General features: G+C 41.9%; 1 protein-coding gene across 2 annotated transcripts in view; it reads right to left on the bottom strand.

The window, feature by feature from the left end:
- Positions 1-177: 177 nt before the first annotated feature.
- The window catches only part of LOC138968568 (uncharacterized), a 28,706-nt gene continuing 1,742 nt past the window's right edge, over positions 178-27,141 (bottom strand). Inside the window, exons 2-8 of one of the 2 annotated variants that reach the window (XM_070341146.1) lie at positions 12,434-12,526; positions 11,146-11,281; positions 10,485-10,532; positions 9,599-9,783; positions 7,179-7,315; positions 5,577-5,747; positions 178-1,876 (exon numbers count right to left, since the gene is read on the bottom strand). In XM_070341146.1, the coding sequence (XP_070197247.1) occupies positions 1,585-1,876; positions 5,577-5,747; positions 7,179-7,315; positions 9,599-9,783; positions 10,485-10,532; positions 11,146-11,281; positions 12,434-12,526 (1,062 nt within the window). In that variant the 3' untranslated portion in view covers positions 178-1,584. Of the gene's footprint in view, positions 1,877-2,852; positions 4,561-5,576; positions 5,748-7,178; positions 7,316-9,598; positions 9,784-10,484; positions 10,533-11,145; positions 11,282-12,433; positions 12,527-27,141 lie in introns of those variants that run through there. The other variant, XM_070341145.1, reaches the window with a different exon arrangement.

The following is a 27,141-nucleotide window of genomic DNA, read 5'->3' as shown; positions in this document are numbered from 1 at the left end:
ACACACACACACACACACACACACACACACACACACACACCCACACACACACCAACAACAACAACAACAACAACAACAACAACAACAACAACAACAACAACAACAACACACACACACACACACACACAAACAAGAGTCAGTTAAGGAGATTGAGAAACAAACGATCACAAGAAAAAGTAAGGTACAAACGGTTTATGAACCTTCGTCGCATACACAAAGTAAATTAACAACGCAGCCAGAAAAAAGAACAAGAACATCCAAAGTAATAGATGAGAATGGTCCCAGCAGTTGGTAATAAGTTGCAAGGCTAATCCAAGAAGTGTAAAAACAATAAAGAAACGAGTATTTCTTAAAGCCCCAGTCTGTCTCAAAATGTTTACAGAACGATTTAAATCTTCTCACGAAAAAAGCAGTTCTAACCTCATGGAACACACTTGCAATAGCATTTAACAGCATTAAATGACAGTTCGTTTTAATGGCTATTTAACTTGCGTAAACCATACACCAGATTTTGTTGTTTATTTTACCCCTTAGCCATCGTGGACCCGTGTCACACACTTTCCTTTTTTCACAATTTTGTCGACAGTTTGTGATTTCAATGCGACTTGCTCTATCTGCAATAGCACGTTATTGTGTACCTCAGAATCTAAAATGCAACAAACGGCTGCGAGTCACACGAACCTATCGGCGGCGGTTGGCTTCGAAGAAGCAAGCGATATGCAGAAAATTCGTCTGCTTGGGGAAATACGACCTTGCGTGGACTGCTTCCGGGCTCCCTTTTTTTTAAACTTTCAAAACTTCGAGTTGTACTGATCTTGTCTTAATGAAAAAAGAAATCTTTTATGATTTAAGAATGTTTGTGTTACAAGCTGTCAATTTATTATTTAGGTTTTAAAAGTTAGTTCTAGCGCCAAAAGTGACGCAAAAATAAATTCTTTGAAAAGTTCTCGCTCTTTACGGAGGGCACCTTAGATGTTCTAAAGCGGTGAGTGTTTAAACGAAAGGGTGTGTGTACTGTGTGTAAAAGCTTGACAGTGTCTGTGACCAGAAACTGATGGTTTACGTGAAGCTGAGTGTGCCTTTAAATAAACAAATAGACAATACTTTAACAGCGGCCTTAAAAAACGCCACTTTTCTTTCTCTTTTGGAAATTCAAAATCAAGTGATCTAAACGAAATGTTATTCCCTCATAAAATCACAGATTAATTTCGAAACCAGTTAAGAGAGGCGCAAATGTTGTATATTTCTGATTGATCAATGAATCACAAATTTATCTATTCCTTGACATTCATTTTGAATTCTGAGGAGGCGTGGAATTTCGCACAAAAAAAAAATTGTCTAGGAAAGCAAAATAGCACGAGAGAATGGAGAACCGCGTCACGTAACAAAATATAACAATAAAACAATATATCAGTTAAGACATTACACAATCTTCTTTCGTGATCATCATCAGAAATGCCTTCCAAAAGTCAGACTATTCAGACCGATATCCATAGAGCCCTTCTTCAAGTGCAGTCCTCTCTGACGTCATGAGGACGTATTACCACCCAGTCCTGACCTCACTGCTATGATGTCACATTAACTTCAACCCCCACGACGAGGGAAGACTCGCGAGCTGGGGAATCTAAACGAGCAAACACATCGGCCGCTGGAGCTCATGTACCGGACAAGTCTGCTGGGACAAGTGAGACGATGACAAGGGTCTGCCGGTGTGGTGGGGGTGGTGGTTGTTGTTGTTGTGGTGGTGGTGGTGGTTGTGGTGGGTGTTGTGGTTTCGGAGGGACGGAGGGCAATACCGCTGCGACTGGCCAGCCACGCCTCTATCTCGGCCTGTGAGGCGTTGGGGGAGGCGCCGATTGATTCCTTGAGCGAACAACTGAGAGACGAAAACAATATCACCGATTACTAAAATAATAAAATAAAATCTCTCTGATAAAATGAAAGTATGAACGAGTTCTGAAAACAATATTGTCACCGATAACTAAAAAAGGCAGGCAAAAATTGCCATAATTTTCACGGCTTTTTATTCACAACGAGCTTGGTAACATTATAAGGTTTTTGGTGGGTTGTTGACAGACCAGCTTTTTTGTCAGTCCGAGGGGAGCATAATTATAATCGTTTTCTGTTTCATCATAACAGAGGTCTAGAAGCAATACGTGTAACCAAGACGTGTACCTGTGCGAGTAGTTATGCCGTCACCCGTACACGTACTAAACACTTGCGGGTCGATTCAACGCGTCTGGAATTGCAACGCGTAGCTGACGATCTTATCGCAGACACTGAGTCACTTGAATGGCATAAAGCAGTCCGTATTGGTGACTTTACACGTGTGTGTGTGTGTGTGTGTGTGTGTGTGTGTGTGTGTGTGTGTGTGTGTGTGTGTGTGTGTGTGTGTGTAGTTCAATGGGGAAAACATTATATTACGTGCATTCCTGTGTACTACCGAACTTTTTCCCTTGGGGGGGGGGGGGGGGGGGGGTGAGCATCGTATTTGTTTTTAATTGGGTGAAGGAGAATGGCGGTTAAGAGATCGTGGACTTAAGTCAATTTCGAAACATTCTTTAAAAAGTTTTGGCCGGTCGCTTTTCTCTATTTGTTTTTTGAGTGTGTCTTACTGACAGAGATAGTCGTAGGATATTATATGTTTTGATGATTAAAAGGTGACTTCGAGTTAGTAAATAACCGTCTCATTATTTGTACATACAGATATACACAGACACACAGGTAGACACGCACAGACACAGTCACACAAGTTAACACACACACACACACACACACACACACACACACACACACACACACACACACACACACACACAAGCAATTCAAACCCAAATAAAATATTACATTACTTATTTTGTTTCCTGCGAATTTTAATTCAAAACCACAACACATACAATGATACACATAACTTACACATGTACAAATCAATGTGGTGTCGAAATGTCTATTCAAAAGATAAGTCACATTTTGAAGTGTCAAGTTTTATCAGAAAGTGTGCAAAACGATACTGATATAATGATACACATCAAAGCTTGAAACATCAGAACCAGAACATTTACATAAAACTGAGTTTGTTTCCCACAACCTGCAGAATCTGTACTTTCTGTTTCAAACCACAAACATACGATTTTTTTCATTTCCGTACTTCTGCTCTAGGCTATCAAACTTATTCCCATATTTAATCACAAGATTGCATGAAAAAATCCGTAACCTAAATATAGCTCATGATTGGGGAACAAAAAGTTCAATTCGAGTATACCTTTGTACAAGGCAGCTGAACAAACATTATTGGAGCGAGCAGAAAATCAAACAGTCGTAATTCTTTATGTCATAACATATCTCTAAACAAATTAGGAATATTAAGTTAAGAAGCAGTAAGTGTAATACTCTTTTTTTTTATATATATTGCAGGCTTTTATCATTTTGCACCTGTGAATCCAGACAGTCTCAAGACACCTATCCATATAGTCATACTACAACAACTGCGAAAGACCCGAGTAGCCTAGCAAACAAGAGCTAAGGAGATTAAGAAACAAAGTATCACAAGAAACAGTCAGGTACACACAATTTATGAACCTCCGTCGCATATATATTGTAAAAAGCACAGAATTCAGAACAGAGAAAAAAGTAAAAGAAGAGAAAGGTTGCAGAAGTTGGTTATAATTCTTTTTTTAGACCACTCCAAGAAATGAAATAATAAATAAATAAATAACGAACATTACTTGAATAAATAACTAAACAAATAAATAATGCTCAAAAAGATTAATTTCAAATTATTTTTAGAGCGGCGCAAAAGTTGTATACTTCTGATTGTGAAAATCCGCCTCGATCAAACAAAGGACACAAAATCATCTGTTTCTTGAAATATAATTAATTCTGAGGAGGTGTTAAAATTTGCCGAAATTAATTTATATCTAATGTTGACAGGAAGAGCAAAGCAAAATAGTAGAAGAGAATGGCGAACGTCACGTAGAGCCAAATAGCAGCCAAGATATTACACAATCTTGTTTCATCAACACAGAATGCCTTTCCCAAAATCAGATTATTCACACCGATATCCATTAAGAAGTTCGTCAAGTTCAGTCCTCACTGACGTCATTCGGACGTATCACCACCTATTCTTGACGTCACTGCTATGATGTCACAACTAGCTTAACCCTGACCGATATCCATGAAGAACTTCGTCAAGTTCAGTCCTCATTGACGTATCACCTCCCATTCCTGACGTCACTGCTATGACGTCATGTCTAGTTTAACCCGGCCCGACGACGTGGGAAGGCTCGAGACCTGGACCAGTTGAACGAGCATACACATCGGCCGGAGCGCATTTGCTTGACCATGCCCCTGGGACATGAGTGAGAGCTGCAAGGGTCTGCCGGCGTGGTGGGGATGGTTGTTGTCGTTGCGGTGGTGGTGGGTGTTGCAGTTGCGGTGGTGGAGGTGGTGTCGAAGGGAGGGAGGGCATTACTGCTGCGACTGCTGCGACTGGCCAGCCACGCCTCAATCTCGGCCTGTGAGGCGTTGGGGGAGGCGCCGATTGATTCCTTGAGCGAACAACTGAGAGACGAAAACAATATCACCGATTACTGAAAACAGTTAAACCAATCCCGTCGCGATATAACCTTGAACGGTTGAAAACGACGTTAAACACCAAATAAAGAAAGAAAGAAAGAAAGTTAAACCAATTATATAAAACCGTAAAACCGATTACTAAAAAAGGTATCGCCTATTACTTAAAAAAACCAAAACCACCCGATTACTAAAAACATTGTCACCGATTAACAAAGCAACAAAACATTGTCATAGTTTTCACGACTTTTCATTTATAACGAGCTAGGTAACAGTATAAGATCTTTGGTGGGTTGTTGACAAACCAGTTTTTTTGTCGGTCCGAGTGGAGCAAATCGTCTTTTGTTTCATCTTTATCGACCGAGGCCGGACGTGCTCTCTTTCCTTAACATACCGTCTGCGATAAGATCGTTTGCTTCGCGTTGCAGTTTCAAGCTTGGTGAATCTGGACCAAGTTTTTAATACGCGTACGGGTGACGAAATTCCTATACGTACACGTCTCGGTAACACGCACTGCTTACTGGACCTCTCTATGTGCAGACCTGAACCGCTAAAACACTATTCATTTGCGTTCAACACTACGGATGTACAGGCAATGCCTTACTCACCCGCAAAACACATATTTCAACAGCATACACACATGTTTATATAACTGATTAATTTCAAGTAGATACTGTTCATGAGAATTGTTTTGTCCATCGTTAGCATCACAAACATGTGAATGAAATGTGTAGATATTGAAATTAAACGCCCCACATGTGCATGTGCCCCACATGTGCATGGCAAGCTTTAAACAAATTTAAAAATTAAAAATCAAATTAAAAATTAAATTTCCTAGAGAAATCGTTGGGTGTTTTTATTCTTATTTTAAATTTTTTTTTAAATTGCTTTTTGTGACGATTTTTTTTCATCAAGTTAGGAACATTGCTAAAAATGACAACTGAAAATAAATTGCAAAACCTTGACTTTTTTTTTTTTTTTTTTTTTTTTTTTTTAATACTCACGCGCAGGCACTTTGGTCAAAGTACATGACGCACGTGCGCTCGTCTTCATCCTCGCTGCAGCAGGAATGCTCGTTCTCACACCGGCAGCTGCACGTGTCGTCGTCCCATTTCTTGTTGTTGACACAACGCTCCGAGGTCAGGCACTTACACTTGCACTGGTGAGGCATGAACCTGCACAAATGGTCAAGACATTTTTTTGAAAATAACTTTGTCAATGATATTTCTCTCACTACACTTCAAAATTGGAGCTATTCTTACATCACATCTTAATCGTCATCTTAATATTGTAGCATCCTCGTTATTATAACTATCGTTGTTGTTAGTTTTGACCCGATTACAAATTCGATGTTAATAAGTTACTGATTCTGGCCGTTTAAAACGTGTTATATATGTATAATGTATATTAATGACATGTGTCTCTGTAAAGGAACAGGTTGGAAGATGAAGCATTGCATAAAACCTTAACTCCTTTGTAATAAAGTTGTGAATCTGAATCTAAATCTGAAGATTAGGTTGAAGAAACGCTTATAATTATATGCAGAGATACGGTCAATATGTGAAATCAGTCATTACATGTAATGCCTGAAAATTGTACGTGTAATGACTGTTTTATACAGGCGTTACGTGTAATGACTGTTTTATACAGGCGTTACGTGTAATGACTGTTTTATACAGGCGTTACGTGTAATGACTGTTTTATACAGGCGTTACGTGTAATGACTGTTTTATACAGGCGTTACCTGTAATGACTAAAATCTATAGTCATTATGTGTAATGACCGGATCGTCAGAGGTGACAGTATATAGGTGAAATCAAGCAATAAGCGTAATGACTAAAAGTTCTCTGTACATGTATACAATATATCTTGTTGAGAGATGCTAATCTCTGTATGAAACAGTCATTACACGTAATGACTAAAATGCTGTCATCACATGTAATGACTAATTTCACTTATTGACTGTAACATATAAAGCCATCCAAACCGTATAATTTGGTCTGACACTGACCAATCCACTAATGAGGGTTCAGGGGCGGATCCAGAGGGGGTTTCCGGGGTTTCCGGACCCCCCCTCCCCCAGCCAAAAAAAAAAGAAAGAGAAAGAACAAAAAAAGAACTATTTTGAAAATAAAGAAAAACTGATGGCTCAGATTGCACCAGATTGCCCCATTTCCTTGATTTATATCCACATTTTTTTCTCGGGGAGGGGGGGGAGGCATTCCCCCGGCCCCCCTAGCAGCTGCCCTTTGTCTTTTTTGTGACGGTTTTGGGAAGGAGATGGGCAATTGCTGACTCAGGTTACACCAAATCGTTCAGTTGTCCTTGTTTTGACCCAAATGTGTCTCCTTTTTGGAAGGTGTATTTTGGGACGTTTCTTGGCTCAGATTGCACCAAATTACTCAATTTTCATTGTTTTTATCAACATTTTCCGGACCCCCCTAGGAGGTTCGAACGCTTCGCGCCCTCAACTAAACGCTTCGCGTCGTCGAATTGTCCCTAAAAGAAATTTGGAAAAAAAACACATAAAAATGATGTGATCCGCCCCTGGGGTTAGAACGGAAGGAAACTTTCTGCACTCTGCGGAATAGGGATCGGCCACTCACACTTTCTTGGGCCCACAATCATCGGCCTGCAGTGTGCAGACGGCGTGGCAGGACAGGTGTCGCTCCAACTCCACAGTGGAGAAACCCTCCCACTCCATGCTGAAAGCACCAGGGTACAGGTAGCGAGCCCTCAGCACCTGTGGTGAAGTAAACATGTCGGCAATCAACAAACAAGAAAGGCTACATTTTGGGAACGTTTAATTCGGAACAAAACAAAACGTTTTCTCTCTGCTTGTGTTCGTGTTTTAAAGCTTATCGGCTTTGGCTGTATATAGGTGCCATTTTGAAATCCGAAACAGGTAGACTGCTAACGTTCTAAATCATGAATAAAAAACCCAAGAAAGGTTACATTTTTAACCAATAAATAATGCTTAAAGGCATATGTACGCGCTCCCGTGTTTACAAAGTGTAGTTTGCCCATAATCGATGTCAAACGCACCATAAGACCATATAATGACGATATGTCACCATGCGCGGACCATAATACATGCATTACAGCTTGTTCTAGCCTCTGAAAAAGTGAGGATGTCAACAAAGCCGCGGTGTTAGCTCCCTTGCATCAACGTTACATGTGTTGCCAAATCTATAAATAGGACGATCCAGATCAAAATGAAAATTAACATATCTCAACATTGAAGGGGTCCTAGACCACAATATTTTGCAGGGAACTTAATTTAGCATGTCTCCAGCTGTTGGTAAAGCAATTAGCGTGTATAGTCATCGAGTACATATGCCTTTAAACAGATCACTTCAGGACAACACCAAACGTACACAAGAATCTTAACCTTAACAGCCTTTAAAGTTGACAAACAAGAGACACCACGGAAAAAATTAGATTGCTGTGAATAATCTTAGAATGTCTTCCAGATGATTGCAAGATGACAAGACAATGACGCGGAAAGAAAGAAATTTCTCTTTTTTTTTGTTTCTGCTTCGGATTTAAAAATGGTAACTCCACAGAATCACCCAGAAGCATTCGGGTTTTGAATTCCGACTGCACTAATGGTGGATAAAGGGTGGAAATGTTTCCGATTTCCCAGGTCTACTTATGTGCAGTTCTGGAAGATTGACTGAAGTCTTTTGCGTGATAAGATGGCGATAAGTGGTTGGGACATGGATACCATCTCAAAGTCATCACATGAAGTTGACCAATGCGTCCTGGTAAGGATTCGAAATCGTGATCAGGGGATGACAAGTCTAGTGCTCTGCAAACTGAGCTATCCGTGAATAAGAGTAAAAAAATAGTTGTCGCAATATTTTTTTGCACAGTTTAATATTATTTTAGACAGCTTTTCAGCAGAAGGCCCAAACTGATTATTTGTATTATGAAAAAGTGTTTATTTTTGTACCCGGTATGGATAGAAATATAAAACAATGTTAAATCATGTATTGTCCATCGTATTTTAGAGAATATTTCTCATTGAGAATTATTTACTCAGTCTAAAGCACAAAAACATCAACATCGCCAGTGATTTTGTTATGCTAAAAATTCCAGGACAACGACATAATACAGTGGAACCCCCCTTTTAAGACCAACCCTCCCCTAATTTAAGACTCCCTCCCTTTTTTTGTTTGTTTGTTTGCTTAACGCCCAGCCGACCACGAAGGGCCATATCAGGGCGGTGCTGCTTTGACATATAACGTGCGACAGAAGTCGCAGCACAGGCTTCATGTCTCACCCAGTCACATTATTCTGACACCGGACCAACCAGTCCTAGCACTAACCCCATAATGCCAGACGCCAGGCGGAGCAGCCACTAGATTGTCAAATTTAAAGTCTTAGGTATGACCCGGCCGGGGTTCGAACCCACGACCTCCCGATCACGGGGCGGACGCCTTACCACTAGGCCAACCGTGCCGGTTTCTCCCTCACTTTTAAGACCCTGTTTTCTCAGACTTCTTGTTCATAACCTCTGTAAATTTACCCCCATTTTAAAACGCCCTCCTGGGGCGGGGATATAGCTCAGTCGGTAGCGCGCTGGATTTGTATCCAGTTGGCCGCTGTCAGCGTGAGTTCGTCCCCACGTTCGGCGAGAGATTTATTTCTCAGAGTCAACTTTGTGTGCAGACTCTCCTCGGTGTCCGAACACCCCCGTGTGTGCACGCAAGCACAAGACCAGGTGCGCACGAAAAAGATCCTGTAATCCATGTCAGAGTTTGATGGGTTATAGAAACACAAAAATACCTAGAATGCATCCTCCGAAGGCGATGTATGGCTGCCTAAATGGCGGGGTAAAAACGGTCATACACGTAAAATTCCACTCGTGCAAAAAACACGTAGTGTACGTGGGAGTTTCAGCCCATGAACGCAGAAGAAGAAGAAGAAGAAAACGCCCTCCTTTTTAAAGACCTGATTTGTTCAGGTCCTAAAAGGAGGGGTTCCACTGTAAACGTAGGCTTACTATAACTCATGTCCCTACCTTGAGGACGATCTTCTCCTTGTAGAGGGGTTCACACGAGAGGAACTGCGTGGGACAGCAACCGCCACATCTCTGAACCATGGTGCACTCTGGGTAATATGCGATCTGGTTGTCCGAGAAGTCCAGAGGAAGTCGCACCGACATGTTGCGCGGCGAACACTCGTCTGACGTCGCCATTAGTCCGCCTTTGGTAATGATAATAATCATCATCATCATCATCATCATCATCATCATCATCATCATCATCATCATCATCATCATCATCATCATCATCATCATCATCGTCGTCGTCGTCGTCGTCGATGTCGTCATCATCATCTTCATCGTCGTCGTCGCTGTCGTGGTCATCATCATCATCATCATCATCATCATCATCATCATCATCATCATCATCATCATCATCATCATCATCATCATCATCATCATCAATCAATTCTTCTCATGAGAGCTCACGTATCACACACACACACACACACACACACACACACACACACACACACTCGCGCAGACGCAGGCGCACGCACGCACGCATGCACGCACACAGGCACACACGCACGCACACACACACACACACACACACACGCACGCACGCACAATCACGCACACAAACACACACGAGCATACACGCACGCACACACACACATTATATATACACACACACACTCCCCCCACACGCACATACCCATCCACACAACTCCCCCACCACACACACACACACACACACACACACACATACACATATCCACACATCTACACAGCCACACAACTCCCCCCTTCGCGCGCCCACATAATAATACGAACACATTCGCGCATTCACTTAATCACTTAATCAATCAATCAATACATCAAATGAAGAGAGGTAACTGATGACGTCACATTCACGTACCTCCAATAATAACGCGTTTTCCTGCCGCTGTCTGATATTGACTGTAAACTGCAAACAAAACACATACAGATAAGTATATAACTTGATACACCGCAGCTGATGGCTTGTATATATATATATACTTTTTAAATGAACTAATACAAAATATGCGTCCCCACAGATTTTTTTTGAATTTTTTTTTTTGAAAACAATTTGGGTGGATAATTTCATGCAAAAGGTCACTCGGGCCAAGAGTCTGATGTTCACGAGAAAGTTATCACCTGAGTGGAAGCCAGCCGCAGATTCAAATTGGTTGAAACTTGAGTGAGGTTTGTTTGTGACTGCAACCACACCGACCCCGCGGCTGGCTCCCACCCGGTTGGTTGGTACCTTTCTCGTGCAACTCGGCCCTGGTATATTGTCGTCTTCGTCGTCGTCATCGTCATCATCATATCATCATCATCGTCGTCGGCGTCGTCACCACCATCATTGTCGTCGTCATCATTATCATCAGCAGCAGCAGCACCACCATCGTCATCATCATCATCATCATCATCATCATCATCATCATCATCATCATCATCATCATCATCATCATCATCATCATCATCATCATCATCATCATCATCATCACCACCACCATCACCCCCACCACCATCATCATCATTCCTGCCACACTCACTGTCATCCTCTGTGACTGCAGATCCGTCACTTTTGGTCAGGAGACCGAGGAAGTCATTCACGTCGTGAACACCCTGGCCACTGGTCACCAGATCCTGCCACGTCCGAATGCTGTCACTGCCGTTGGGACTGGACGACTGCAAAGAGAAATCCATAAATAAATATAAATAAAATAAAATGAATTTTTAAATAAAAAATTTAAAAACAATTAATTTTTAAAAATTGAATAAATAAATTACAAAAATATAAATATTGATTCAAAAAAAGATGAATTGAAAGATAAAAGATAACTCGAGGAAGCTCAAAAGACATCAATTTGAACGTCAAGACCAAGAAAACAGTTTGCTTGGGTTTGACATTCAGTTGGTTCAAGACTGGTAAGAAAAAACCGAAGAGGACAAGAAATGCAAACAAATCGCGTGAAGCGATATCAAAACATTTATTGAGTCAATGCGTCGCCTGAAACTAACAGATCAGCACTGAAAACCAGTGACTACATGTTGTAAGGCTTGACAAGCCGACACCCAAAGATCGTCTCCGCGAAGCATGCGAACGTAGTACCTGGATAATGTATTATTTAATTATGAACCAATTTTTATAGTACGTCATATTTACTCTGAAAATGTGCTCAAAATTATGTAAAATCGGTCCCGTGTACGTATGCTTAGCAGAGGCTGGCACGGCCCGTTTCAATCTCCGGGTTTTGGCTAGCCAAGCCTTAGAACTCTCGGTGATGACTGATCCCGGGGTTTCAGTGTTGATGACAGATAGGCGAAATGTTTTGATATCGCTTCTTGCGACTACTTCTTCTTCTTCTTCTTCTTCTTCTTCTTCTTCTTCTTCTTCTTCTTCTTCTTCTTCTTCTTCTTCTTCTTCTTCTTCTTCTTCTTCTTCTTCTTCTTCTTCTTCTTCTTCTTCTTCTTCTTCTTCTTCTCGATTGTGCTTTCTTTATGTTTTTGGTTCAGCTTCAGTGCCGTGCCTCGGCTTTCATGGACTTACTTACTTAGCCGAGTTAAAGCGCTATTTGTTAACCTCGCTTGGTCTTAATGCGTTTAAGATGATGTATCATATTTTGGTTTGACTTCGACTTGACTTTGACTTTGACTTTGACTTTGACTCTGACTGACTTTGTCTTGACTTTGACTCTGACTTGACTTTTACTTTGACTATGACTATGACCTGAATTTGTCTTGACTTGGACTTGGACTTAGACTTGGACTTTGACTTTGCTTGACTTCACTTGACCTTGACCTGACTTCATAATTATACCAATAGCGTGTATAACTTACATCGTTGCCGGGGTCCAGATGGACAACTTGTGTGTTCCCTCGGTTCAGGTGTCGAAAGATGTCTCGTCTGTTACCTTGCTCTTGGCCGCTCACCTGTACACACACAAATCACAAATCTTACTGTCACTGCTACAAGCTCAGGTGAACTGTTGAAAGTAAGGCCTTGCAATCAAAGCAAAGCAAATCAAAGCAAATTGTATTTTATTTCACGAGGATTGTGGCATAAACATTAAAACGAGCTTTTTTTCAACCAGCCCTCGCCCAGGGAGGGACTACTCTAATCACATATTTACGCGGACAAAGCAATGCAAATCAAGATGTGCAATCCTTTTCTCCTATTTCCATTGAGGAAGTGTAGAAGTATTGACTCCACAGAAGGCAAAGTAAAGCATGCGATGCAAGACCTTTGCTCCATGGACGAAGCGTTGAATCATGGGATTAATCCACACAAGACAAGACAAAGCAAATCAATCATTATACTTGAATTTACACCAACGAAGCGTTGAATCATGAACTTACTCTTTACACAAGACAAGGCAAACCAAGCCTTTTCCTCGAAGTTACAACGATGAAGCGTTGAAGCGTCCATGTAAGACACAGCAAAGCATTCAGTCCTTCACTCACATCTTCACTAAGTAACTGTTGAAGTGATCATTCCATGCATAGCAAAGTGAACAAAGCTGTACAATATTCCTATACTCGTACTTTCACTGAAGAGCTGTTGAAATATTTGCTGCATACGAATTAAAATGAACCTTTCCTGCAAATGTTTTTATTTTGCGTGAACATTGAATTTGTGGGGTTTTTTTTTTCTCGTTCCTGGGGGGGGGGGGGGGGGGGGGGGAGGGGGGAGGGGGGAGGGGAGGGGTTCCTATGCTCGAACGACAGGTGCATGTGGATTATAAAAAAATTCGTGACGAGATTTGTTACTCTGGAGTAACGTTTTCGTGGAGTAGTATTTGGTGGGTGTTTTTTTCGTATCATACCGGTACGGACTAAATATCCGTTATCATACAGATCCGTGCCCACTCAAATTTACGGAGTAAACCTAATCGATATGACCTAATGTTTTGGGGAAGGCCTCAGAGAACTTCCAAAAGTTGGCAGTAGGCCACATGCGCATTTGAGCGCCCCAGATATCACCTGATGGCAAGGAATGTGACTTCAGAAAGCGGAATATCAACATCATGGTCTGCGGACCCTCTCAAGTTGCGCTGAGGGGGTCCAAGAACCGCCTAAGTAGAGCCCTGAGTAATGGGGTTTGGCTTGCCTGTTGCCTTGCCAGGTTTCATTATCTATCTCGAAGAAGATGATAACTGTGTTTACCCGGTACTCTTACTCAGACATACGACATTTGTTCCTTATCAGTTGATGCCTAAGGTCCTGTTCACTCTTGAACAGCGCATTGACAGAGGTGACAACATCTACTTATGCAGCAATATTTGTTTGCTATCTGTCGGCGCCTAAGGGCTTGTTCACATTTGAACAGCGCATTGACATAAGTTTGTGACAACATCTTCTTCTGTAGCAATATCTGTGTCTTATCTGTTGGCGCCTGAGGGCTTGTTCACACTTGAACAGCGCATTGACATATGTGACAACATCTTCTTATGTAGCCCCCCAACCAATCTAAATCTATGGTCTGCTGTGACGTTTATAGACCGATAATCGTCAACAAATGTATAGTCATAGACTCAAATGGGTCATTGGTTCAGGCAATATGCCCATTTTATCAAGGGAAAGAGGAGGGGTCGGGGACGTGGTTGGCTTCAGCGTAATACTGACAACACTCATCGAAATCGAACACAATAGCATGTCCTCGTACACGTACACGTACACGTACACCTGGTTGTTTTTTGGTGTTTTTTTCCCCTTGTTTTTTAGTGGGTTTTTTTTTTCCCCCCTTTTTAAAACAAGATGTTGGTACACCTGTTATTTACTGACGCGGTATATGTCCCAAGTCAGACACGTATTTAACAGATGCAGTTTGTTTTCCCTCGCGATTTCATTGCCAATGTTTATTGCATGGTCTGCTGTACACGATGCGTAGACTCTTAAAGGAGCTCATTAACGTACGTTTGGTAGACTGACAACATTTACGATACAAAATATCAAAGACTTAAATCTTAACCCATTAGCAGGCCTACGCTGCTGTTCAAAACGGCGAGGTGTGAAAACAGAGCAACGGAGAAATTAACCATCTTTTCTTTTCTTTATTTGGTGTTCTACGTCGTTTTCAACCACGACGGGGGAAGGGGGGAAGATGGAATAGAGCCACTTGTCAATTGTTTCTTGTTCACAAAAGCACTCATCAAAAATGTGCTCCAGGGGCTTGCAACGTAGTACAATATTATTATGACCTTACTGGGAGAATGCAAGTTTCCAGTACAAAGGACTTAACATTTCTTACATACTGCTTGACTAAAATCTTTACAAAAATTGACTATATTCTATACAAGAAACACTTAACAAGGAGAAACAGAATCCGTTAGTCGCCTCTTACGACATGCTGGGGAGCATCGGGTAAATTTTTTCTTGTCCCACAACCAATATGGGACTCCCCCTAACCCGCGGGGGGTGAAATTAACCAGGAGAAACAAGCGTGCGTTATAGTGTGAAAATGTGAATCACGGTGTGAACTTGTAAATAGTGGTTCAACCCAATATGACTTGTATTCGTGAGAGAGAGGTGGGGGGGGGGTGTGAAGAGAGATGGGGGGGGGGGAGAGAACGGACGGGCGGGCGTGCGCGCAGATTGACAAACGCAGAGAGAAATAAAGAGAGAGAGAGAGAGAGAGAGAGAGAGAGACAGACAGACAGACGGACGGACAGACAGGCAGACAGACAGACAGACAGAGACGGACAGACATACTGACAGGCAGACAGAGTTTATCACCAGGAATCACCTTTAATGACCTAAAGCAAAACCTCTCGTGACGCACACTGACACAAAAATAATCCGTGTACAATCAGTCCCCCACGGATGATCGGACTGGGTTTTTGCGTAATACCTATACGATGTGTCATTGATGATAAGAAGGTGTGTCCCTACCTTGAGTAGGGCGTATTTGCACTTAGATCGAAACGTGATGTAATACTACACGAACTTGTCGGCTCATGAATACGAATAGCATGGCTTTTTTTTTTCTTCTTTTCTTTCGGGGGGGGGGGGGGGGGGGAGGGATCACACATGTCAGCGCACACATGTTACTTTGTACTACTAAAAAAAAAAAATGCTTGCTCACGCTGACACAAACAAAGTCAACCAAGCAAAAAACAAATAATAGAAATAAATAGACAAACAGGCAGACTGACACTGACACACACACACCCGGCACTACATGTAGTAGAAGTGCAAATCGATCGACGAAAGATATATAAAACATTTTAAAAAAACGAACAAAGAAAACAAAATATGAGGGGGAAACAGAGAGAGAGAGAGAGAGAGAGAGAGAGAGAGAGAGAGAGAGAGAGTAATGGCCAGCAAAAGACTCATCGGTGATAGTGGTTGTCTAAATGCAAATGCATGCAGACACATACTTACACACTCCCACACATACAAAGGAAAAAGGGAACAATAGACAAATTTGAGGGTGAGGCAGTGAGAGAGATGATGCTGACATACAAAATTAATGGCCAGCGAAAAAGACTCACCACTCATAATAGTAGTCTAAATGCAAATCAGTCGACAAAACAAAACAAAACAAAACAAGGCACTCACACCGACAAAAACAAAAGACAGACAAATAAACAAAACACAAGCAGTACAAAGAACTAAATATAAAGGAAAGAGTGCAAGACACTGACAGAACAAAAGAATGAAAAGCAAAAAAAGACCCCCCCTCCCCCCCCCCCCCCCGCCCCATAGCCATCCACCCCCCTCCACCACGTAACGTCCGCACAAACATAGTTCCCCAAACCCACACACTGGTTTTTCCCACACGGTGACCTTTCATGTACAGTTTACAAATCATCTGCAGCTGACAAAAAAAGGGGCGTCGGAAGAAGGTTTTCTTGACAACGTGTGTGTATGCAAATAATTCTCTACTAGTACTACAAAGAAATATTTTGATTAAGGAGAAGGCAGTGACCGCTTTCACTTGTTTCCGTTGCTGCGATTTGTCAACCGACAATTGTCCACTCAAGGCAAACTCCTTCCCGTGAAAACAGTTCCACGCACTGTCCCATCTCCGCCCTGGCGTTTACATGGGATACAACCATACCTCCACTTTGACACATACCAAAAATGAGCAGCGTGGTTGGTTTCTGTGTAGAGTTGGTTTTTACATTGAGTCAAGTTTTGACTAAATGTTTTAACAGTTGAGGGGGAATCGAGACGAGGGTCGTGGTGTATGTGTGTCTGTGTGTGTGTGTGTGTGTGTGCATGTGTAGAGCGATTCAGAAAAAAACTACAGAACCGGACTGGTATTCAAGAAACCTCTTTAGCGCCACTTGGCCGCATGGTGGCGCTGTTTGAGCTGTAAGTCGCGCTAATCGGCATTCACGAAAGGCCGTTGTGACCCGCCAAAGTCACGTGACGCCTTCAAAGTTACGGGACCTACCCCTCGTCTCTACAATCGCTAACACCGTGTTATCTTCGTGATTCAAGATGGCGGCCTTCATGATGTTGGAATATATATGCCGAGAGAAGAAATCTGAGAAGAATTTTCCGGGATCGCATTCATCCTGTGGATAAATATGACGATGTAGATTTGTACAGAAAGTTTTATTTTTTTTTGTCTTCTCTTTTACCTTTGTTTTTTTAAGCGGGGAGCATCCTTCTTCATATTTTTTTTTAAATCAAATATTTACATGTTTAAGTTCAATAAATTAATATCATGGTAACCAAAAAAAAATAAAAAAAAACCCATTCCTGCCTAAAAATTTTTTTTTTAAATCAATTTGCTATTATAACGTACTCTTTTGCACATGAAGAAAATAAACAAAAATAAACAAATGCCAAAGAGTAAAAAAAATTACGGACAGATGGTGATTTGAACTCGACTCAATCGCGCATCAGGCGAATGTGAGAATCGTTCGGCCACGGAATCAGTAGAAGAAATTGGACACTGTAATGCATTAAAGAAGACGCGAGCACGTTTTCACCACAAGCCGGTATGATCGAGCATCGGTTGAAATCTTTCGCGAGCAGTATCTCGTATTTGTCCGCGTTTCGCTGTCAGTCCAGTTAGCACTTCGTTTCCTCTTCCCCTCCATCTCTTCCTCGTGTGCCTGCGCTTTCGCTTGTCCGATGGATGTTCCGTACATGTCGACTAAAGTAAATGTAATGCACACGTGTTCGTTCGCGGAATAAAAGCAATGAAGGCGGATAAGACCTACTGCCCGTGCGCACTGAACAGGAAGTGAGGGAAACCCCGTGGTTTACAAATAGACAACCTTGTTAGCTAACAGCGTTCGGAGGGGGACTCGTGAATGCCAGTTAAAATCGGAAGTTAAAGCGTAGTAGCTAAAACGGCTTCAGAATCTGAAACCACCTCAAATTCTTTTTCTTCTTGAATACCACTCCCGATCTTCACTGATGAAATTTTGCAAGAGAGTTTCTGAGAATGATATCCCCAGACATTTTTTTTCCATTTTTTCAATAAATGACTTTGATGACGTCATATCCGTGTGGGTTTTTTGTGTGTGAAGTTGAGGCCGCACTGTCACACCCTCATTTTTCAATCAAATTGATTAAAAAAATTGCCAAGCAAATCATCGACAAAGCCCGGACTACGGGATTGCATTTCAGCTTCGAAGCTTACAAATTATTTAATAAGTTTGGTCATTAAAAATCTCAAAATGCGAATTAAAATAAAAAATTGTAGCAATCGATCCAAAAATGATTTCATCTTATGCTGTATTGTTTCCTGATTCCAAAAATATATAGATATGTTATGTTTGGCTAAAAAAAAAAGAAGCTCAGAAAGTTCAAAAGGATTGCAGAAAAGTGCGCTTTCCTGCTAAGCGCAAACGCCACTGCGCTATATTGGCTTGTCAATTTCACTACGTTTTCCACGTGAAAAGTATAAGCGATTTCTTTAGCGCGGGGTTTGACGAAGCTGTATTATCTTGGTGAAAAAAAATGCAGTGCGTTCAGTTTCATTCCGTGAGTAATTTCGCCTTACACAACTTGTTGTTGAGGAATTCATTTGGCAGACTTGACCCTAATAGTGGCATTTGAGAAATTAATTTTGCAGAGCGCAGTCAGGCTGTTGATTTTTGGTATGTGACCTACAGGAGGGATGACCTCATCCCATGTTAAAAGCCTGGCAAGATCTGAGGTGGAGCGCCGAATCGTTTACACGGGAAGGGGGTATTTCAACAAAAGGACACGAAAACACATTTTTGAGTCTGAGTTGTAACTTTCAGCCTTGATTGGTTTCGCCCGATGTGGCCACATTCACGAAAGCCATTATAATTGCTGTCATCGTCAAAGTTTTATTGGGGGGGGGGGGGGGGGGTGCATAGATCTCACATTTCCCTTTTTCCTAAAATTTGGTTTTGTTTTGTTACTCACAAAATCTGGCATATTCAAATTTTGACCGAAATGTGAAAATGTATTTTCTCTCTCAAGGAGAGACCCAAAATACCCCTTTCCAATGCTAAATTTCAAGAGCAGCTGCGGTGCAAGACCAACATACCCTCCCCCGACTCTACGCCTGACCAGCCCTGGAATACTGTACCTGCCGCATTTTAGAAGCCCCTCACTCTCATATATTATATAGGTTGTCTCAAAAAAAAAGTACCCAAAAAGACATTGAAACATCAGTACCGAGAAATGGAAAAACTAAGAAAAGTGGTTCCAACAGGATGGAGCCCCACCCCATTCTCAGAGAAATCCAGAACATCCCACAAGAAACATTCCCCAATGTATTAATGAACAATATGGCAATGAGGATGCAGTCTGTCATTGGAAAACGGGGTGGCTACATTGATTACCTGGTGTGAAGAAACAGACGATCTCAACTGAAAGCTGTGAACTGGGGACAAAACTTCGATGAACTGACTACACTATCACACAAAAATGATTTCAATAAAGTTACTGGCTTGTCTGTAGTATTGAAAAAAAATCGGGTACTTTCTTTTTAGACACTCTGTATACTTGGTTCAGCTCTCTGAAAGCTCACATGGGAAGGACAGTATATTTAAAAGCTAACTGGTTCTGACGCCAAAAATAATCTGGCCACAGATGGACCCGAAGGCTTCAATAATACAGGATTGATTTATTGTAGAAAGTGTTTACAATTTATCAACCAACGTGTGTACTTCTGTGACAAAGGACACATCTGTTTTGAAGTGTTTAGAACGCGGCCAGTTATCACTTGATAAATGAATTGTCAGAAACATGGTTCATTTGAGACATCGTGACTGGGACACTCTTGCAGTTTGTAGTGTTGTGGTTATATGAAACGCTTTTTTGTCACCAATCAGTGTAACATTCATGATTAGATATATATCAACGAGGTAGAGGTGTCATAAACCGTTTGTCATTCACCTGTTCGCTAAAACAGGCCAACGCGCACATACAGAGAGAAAGAGGGGGGGAGAGGGGGGGGGAGAGGGGGGGAGAGGGGGAGGGAGAGGGGAGGGGACGAACAGACAGATAAACAGACAGACAAAGACAGACAGAGAGGGTGCGGGGCAGAGAGAGAGAGAGAGAGACAGTGTGAGACAGAGAGACAAAGACTGACCGATAGACAGTAACAGAGAGAAACACACACGCACACACACACACACAACACACACACACACACACACACACACACACACAGGCAGAGAGTTTAGGGTAAGGTTTGCAGTTGTGATGACTATAAGAATAAAGCCAACAGTAGAGAACTGAATCCAAAAAAAAGATGAATGAACACTCTGCTGCCGTGACTTCATGGCTTCCGTATTTTAACATACTTTGAAATTGTCCAGAGATGCATACACGGCATTTACCTCGATGTGTTACTTCTTCTTCTTCTTTGTCGTCTTCCTAACTTCTTCTGCGTTTGCAAGCTGCAACCCAAACGTACACTTGTTTGTTGTAGTTTTTTGGGTTCTTTTTGCACGAGCGGGCGTAAGGTTGTACGTGTGTGGTCGTGTTTTTGTCACTCCACCATTTAGGCAGCCATATTCCGCTTTCGAGGAGCCCGCTATGGCTAAGTTATGATTGTTTTCCAGCTGAACACTTGTCACCAGTTATGCTATTTAGAACGCCGATCAGAAACACCGATCAGTGTCATGATTCATCCTGCTGACTTAGTCAATTGTAAGTAGCTTATGAGGACTTCTCTCTGTTATGTTGGCCTGTAGACTCCGAGCCCAACAATGGAAGTTGATGACAACAATAGCGTCGTGGGCTGTCCAGTCTGCACTACTTGGCTGTGTAGGTTAAAACGGAACGGGGGAGGGGGGTGTGTATAGAGATTTACTCCCTCGCGGCTATACCAGGCAGGGTTCCTCCAAATAACCGCTTTAATGAGTCTGAATACCCAGAAGTGTCCGTATTTCTTTTCAGTTCGACGATGTCTACTTCGCCTTACAAATAGCTGAAGAACGCTTCAATCAGACTGAATTTCGCAATCTAGAAATGTCTAAAATGGCCCTAAAGGAGTTGTCTTATCGTGCTTTCACATTCGTTCGCGATCCTGTTCATGCTTGCGAAATCTTCCGCTGGCGTTCGCTGAAAAGAGTCACCTTATCAAATTGACTCACGAGAAAGAAATCGAGGTGGTCTTTTTGCATCGGGGTTCCCCAAGTCAGAAAGCAAGTGCTGTAATCAAGCCAGGGCCGGACTACCCGGGGAGGGGGGGGGTTATGGAGGTTGCGCAACCCTCCCCCCCCCTGGCCTAAACATGTACCTCACTTATTTAAAACATTTTTTATTATTGTTTATTGTGTGCCGTTTCATGCAAGGAGCGACCATTTTCCTATCTCAGAATATGACCTACCCATCAGCTTCAGGGGGCGAAGCCCCCTGACCCCCACAAAGGGCTCTGCCCCTTGACCCCGCCAGGGGGAACATCCCCCTGGACCACCGCTGGCAACCCCGACCTCCTCTTAGCCTAGTCCGGCCCTGCAAGCGACAACAGGATTTATTCCTTCTCAAGACTATGCTATACTTCTATTGGTGGATTATCATGTAGCGAACTTTGAGAAATACTTAAAAGAGGGTTCAACACGCTTGTCTTCTTCCTCAACCCTCCCGTATTCGGAGAATGCAAATAATTGTCCTGTGACAGTGGATTTACATAAATGGACTGGGTGGCCGAGTGTAACGCACTTGCGCTCGGAAGCGAGAGGTTGCGAGTTCGACCCTGGGTCAGGGGGTTAGCAATTTTCTTCCCCCTTTCCTAACCTAGGTGGTGGGTTCAAGTGCTAGTCTTTCGGATGAGACGAAAAACCGAGGTCCCTTCGTGTACACTACATTGGGGTGTGCACGTTAAAGATCCCACGATTGACAAAAGGGTCTTTCCTGGCAAAATTGTATTGGCATAGATAAAAATGTCCACCAAAATACCCGTGTGACTTGGACTAATTGGCCGTGAAAAGTAGGATATGCGCCGAAATGGCTGCGATCTGCTGGCCGATGTGAATGCGTGATGTATTGTGTAAAAAAAATTCCATCTCACACGGCATGAATAAATCCCTGCGCTTGGAACTGTACCCACGGAATACGCGCGATATAAGCCTCATATTGATTGATTTATTGATAAAGAGGACTGATTAAATTGTCGTTAGCCTCTCAAATTTAGGGGTACATGCATTTACCTATAGTGCGCCGTCTTACCAAAGAAAGATTTATATGGTTTTACAATTCTTTGTAAATTGTATGACTTGCTTGAAATTCTGAAAATTGAAAGTTAAACGCTAGCAATTTTGCACGACACAACAGTGCCGTAACATCTTTACCGGGCAGTGTGAGTGAGCCGACGTCATTCCTTAACTGATTTCGGGCAAGAGTCCTCTTCAGCTGGCCACTTCCGAGCCATGCGGTGGTATGACAGAGATATCACCATGGTGGATGTTTTTGGCTTGACTTGAACGGCATGGGGAACTAAAATCTTCTTCCATATGAGCTGAATGATCACTAATAGCACTAGATGCGAATTTTTGGCATTTTCACTGAATACTGTCGGCTGAAGCACGTTGGCTACAAATAAATAATGTGAGACTGAATAAAACAGCTCGGACCTTCTGAGCCTGAATATTTACATTATACCTGCGATGAGAGAACATATTTTGGACTTGACAAACTGTCCATTTATATAGCATGCATGTTTTAAATCATGTAATGGACAAAGGGACACCAGAAATTGTTCTTTATCGGAAGATGTCTTCTCTTGAAGTATTTTCACACCGCAATTAAAAATATAGTTCTCTTCTGTAACAGACCGCAACGTACATGGAGAATTCGGCTTCAAACACTGACTTCCGGACTAACAGGTCGTTACATAACGGACAGAACTTATAGCATTTCCGTATACCAAAAGGGCAACTTAAACTGAAGTCGTTCAGCCTCTGCGTTTGGGAGAATAAGAACTGTTTAACCAGACCTCTTATCGAATGGTGTGCCCTTTTGGAAGGGTGCCAGGACCAGCGTACAATGCTAAAGCTGTGTCGATGACGCGGAGGTTGGATGGAATGAGAATAGTGAAGTAGAGTACAGTCCCCTTGCATGCTACCGTTATGCAAGTTTATCATAACCATGTTTTTGCTTCATGCCATCTTTCCATTTGTACTTTTGCATGTTCATTAAGTGTAAATTGTTTTCACTATGCGGCTCAAAAGAGCTTTTTGTGAATAAAAACTGTTCAAACTGTTCAAACTGTTCAAAAAAGAGTAGTTGCCCCTAATCCAGGGTGCAATCTACAGTTACCACAAATAGAGTTACATCTGCTCTCACTTGTGTGTGACATTTGAGACCGACATCACACTGAAACCATTGCACGCGTGTGACAAAGTGTGAAGCGTTGGATAACTAGGATACACTATATGGGATTCATGCTATTTGTTTTGAATACACATTTTGTTTCAACCTTCTCTTTTTCACCTTCTTCGTTCATAGTCTGAAACTCCCACGTTCACTCATATTTTTGCATGAGTGGGTTTTTACGTGTATGACCGTTTTTACCCCGCCATTCAGGCAGCCACACGCCACTTTTGGGGGTGTTTTAACCAACTACGCTACACTGATGCTGGGATGTTCAACTAGGATTTACTTAACTTCGGCAAATAGCCGAAATGGCCGTGCAGTCGAGCCTGCCTTGGTGACCACCTCAGTCGACGATGACCACCTACCCATTACGACCATCCAAAGGATCCCCAACAAGTTGGGTTTTTTCTTTATAATTCACCTTTTAATAACGACCACCTGTCTAAAAGTACCACTTTCGGTTGGTCCCTTAATTTTGGTTGCCGTTATAGACAGGTTGGATTGTAACAGTTTCGCTCATTTTCCAAAGTTTCGTGCATTCCTTGGGGTCAAGCTTTTCCCCACTATGACAAATGTCTTCAATGTTGACGAGATAACTGCTAAATTTTCAGCCAATTTAAATAGTAGGCCTATTCGTTTCGCCGAAAACGTAACGCCAAAGAACAAATCCCTGCTGATGTGTAAAATGCTACTTGCTTTTAACTTCAGACTTCGTTCAGACGGGCCAACATGACATGACCAGTCTTGGACTATATCATGGATATAATTATCTGGTAAAGCTATACATCCGAGTGTCTGACCTGTGATACAGCGTAACCGAGACTGAGTACCTGCAATGAAAGGACACCTTTAGAACCAGCCAAAAGTGTCCCTACATGATTGCAGCCGGTGGCCTGTCACAACAGGCATATTTTGGTAATAGACAAAGCCTCAAAGGGACAAGAGGGGGTGTCCTTTCTAGGGAGGTGTCCTCTCATCGAAAGGAGCCTCGCATTGCACGTACCACAGTGGCCTACTTATTGGCAAGCTGTAAGTCAGTCGAGATACTCCGTTCTCAGCGCTACCGCCAAGAGTGACCCTTGAGTATAGCCAAGTCACTGGTTCCTGTTGACCGTCTTTGAACTGACTTGCACTCCAAAGCAAAGGTCCCAGCAACCTATGTCACCAGCATGCTAATAGCGCTGTGCGGCGAGCACAACGATCTCATTGTTCCAGTCATTCATTCAAGTGGCCACTGACGCTGAAACGTACAGTGTTTTTATTTAGATGCGGAAAGCCATTGTTGGTTGTCTGTGCCAGTGATTGAAGCCGATTCTGTGACGCAGTTCCTACTACTGAATTTTGATACACACTATTGATGTTTACAAGAGATTCGACGTAATTTTCTTCCCTAAAGCCATACAAAGAAAAGAGAAAATTCAGTCTTCTGCGGACACAGAAAATCAATTCAGACCTGTTTACAAGAGATCTGTAGTAATTTTCTTTCCCAAAGCCATACAAAGAAAAGAGAAAATTTAGTCTTCTGCGGACACAGAAAATCAGTCCAGAACATCTGCCCATAGATAATTAGTTTGACATTAATACAATACTGCACTGTAATCTTTCGCTTTACACATGCATACCACACAATGTACTAATAACTAAACACACAGCTACCGAAATCAGTGAAAACAGAACAACTTATATTGAGGTTTTGAAAAGTAACGTCCGTCCACATGTTCCGCCTTCACACGATGTGTTTTTATTAAGATCATGATCACGTGTCAAGACTGACAACAAGAATTAGATAAATTCTATATTCGCTCATTATCACACAATCCAAGCTTTTTAAAATTAAAAAAAAAAACGTCCTTGGAGTCACAGAGAGAGAACAATAATACCGTCACGCTTAGGTTAAGTTAGGTAAGGTAAGGTAAGGTAAGGTAAGGTAATACAAGGCAAGGTAGGGTAAGGTAAGACAAGGTGAGTAGACGTGAAATAACTGAGGTCGGTTGTGGTGAGGCATGACTGATCGAGTTTACACGCGAAGGACTGTGCCTTTAACTTTTGGCCCTTGCCTTTTGATGTAACTGCGTGAGATTAAATGCAAATGTAAAAAAAAATTTAAAAAAAAAACCTGAAAAAAGCCAAAACAAACAAGGAAACAGACAAAAAATAGAAAACAACAGAAGCGACTACAATAAAGAAAATTTAAAAGTGTATCAAAATGATAATATTCACAAATGAAAATCAGTCCATACACATACATGTGCAAAGTGTAAACTGACGTCGGAGCGGTGGCTGAGAGAGTGAGAGAGAGAGAGAGAGAGAGAGAGAGAGAGAGAGAGAGAGAGAGAGAGAGAGAGAGAGAGAGAGAGAGAGAGAGAGAGAGAGAGAGAGAGAGAGAGAGAGTGGGTGGGTCTGGGTGGGTTAGAATGATCTGCAGAGCGGGAAACGCCGAAACTGCGCCTTGCCATATTCAGAAAAACAACAACAAACAAACAAAGAAACTCTAGCGGCATCACCTGAGGAAACGTTAAAACTGCGCCTGACTTAGAAAACGAAAACAAAAACACCGTAGCTCAACCAACTGACCGCTGACTCTTTTTATATTTAGTCAAGTTTTGACTAAATATTTTAACATCGAGGGGGAATCGAAACGAGGGTCGTGGTGTATGTGCGTGCGTGTGTGTGTGTGTGCGTGTGTGTGTGTGTGTGTGTAGAGCGATTCAGACTAAACTACTGGACCGATCTTTATGAAATTTGACATGAGAGTTCCTGGGTATGAAATCCCCGAACACTTTTTTCATTTTTTTGATAAATGTCTTTGATGACGTCATATCCGGCTTTTCGTGAAAGTTGAGGCGGCACTGTCACGCCCTCATTTTTCAACCAAATTGGTTGAAATTTTGGTCAAGTACTCTTCGACGAAGCCCGGGGTTCGGTATTGCATTTCAGCTTGGTGGCTTAAAAATTAATTAATGACTTTGGTCATTAAAAATCTGAAAATTGTAAAAAAAAATTTAAATTTATAAAACGATCCAAATTTACGTTTATCTTATTCTCCATCATTTGCTGATTCCAAAAACATATAAATATGTTATATTCGGATTAAAAACAAGCTCTGAAAATTAAATATATAAAAATTATTATCAAATTTTTTTTTTCGAAATCAATTTAAAAACACTTTCATCTTATTCCTTGTCGGTTCCTGATTCCAAAAATATATAGATATGATATGTTTGGATTAAAAACACGCTCAGAAAGTTAAAACGAAGAGAGGTACAGAAAAGCGTGCTATGCAGCATAGCGTAACCACTACCCCGCTCTTCTTGTCAATTTCACTGCCTATGCCGTGAGCGGTGGACCACGAGTATACGGTCTTGCTGCGTTGCATTGCGTTCAGTTTCATTCTGTGAGTTCGACAGCTACTTGACTAAATATTGTATTTTCGCCTTACGCGACTTGTTATATTTAGTCAAGTTTTGACTAAATATTTTAACATCGAGGGGGAATCGAAACGAGGGTCGTGGTGTATGTGCGTATGTGTGTGCGTGCGTGTGTGTGTGTGTGTGTGTAGAGCGATTCAGACTAAACTACTGGACCGATCTTTATGAAATTTGACATGAGAGTTCCTGGGTATGAAATCCCCGAACGTTTTTTTCATTTTTTTGATAAATGTCTTTGATGACGTCATATCCGGCTTTTCGTGAAAGTTGAGGCGGCACTGTCACGCCCTCATTTTTCAACCAAATTGGTTGAAATTTTGGTCAAGTAATCTTCGACGAAGCCCGGGGTTCGGTATT

Source organism: Littorina saxatilis, linkage group LG6 (assembly GCF_037325665.1).
Source record: "Littorina saxatilis isolate snail1 linkage group LG6, US_GU_Lsax_2.0, whole genome shotgun sequence".
Taxonomy (NCBI): domain Eukaryota; kingdom Metazoa; phylum Mollusca; class Gastropoda; order Littorinimorpha; family Littorinidae; genus Littorina; species Littorina saxatilis.
The sequence above is the reverse complement of the archived record's forward strand: the minus strand, read 5'-3'. Positions and strand labels throughout refer to the sequence as shown.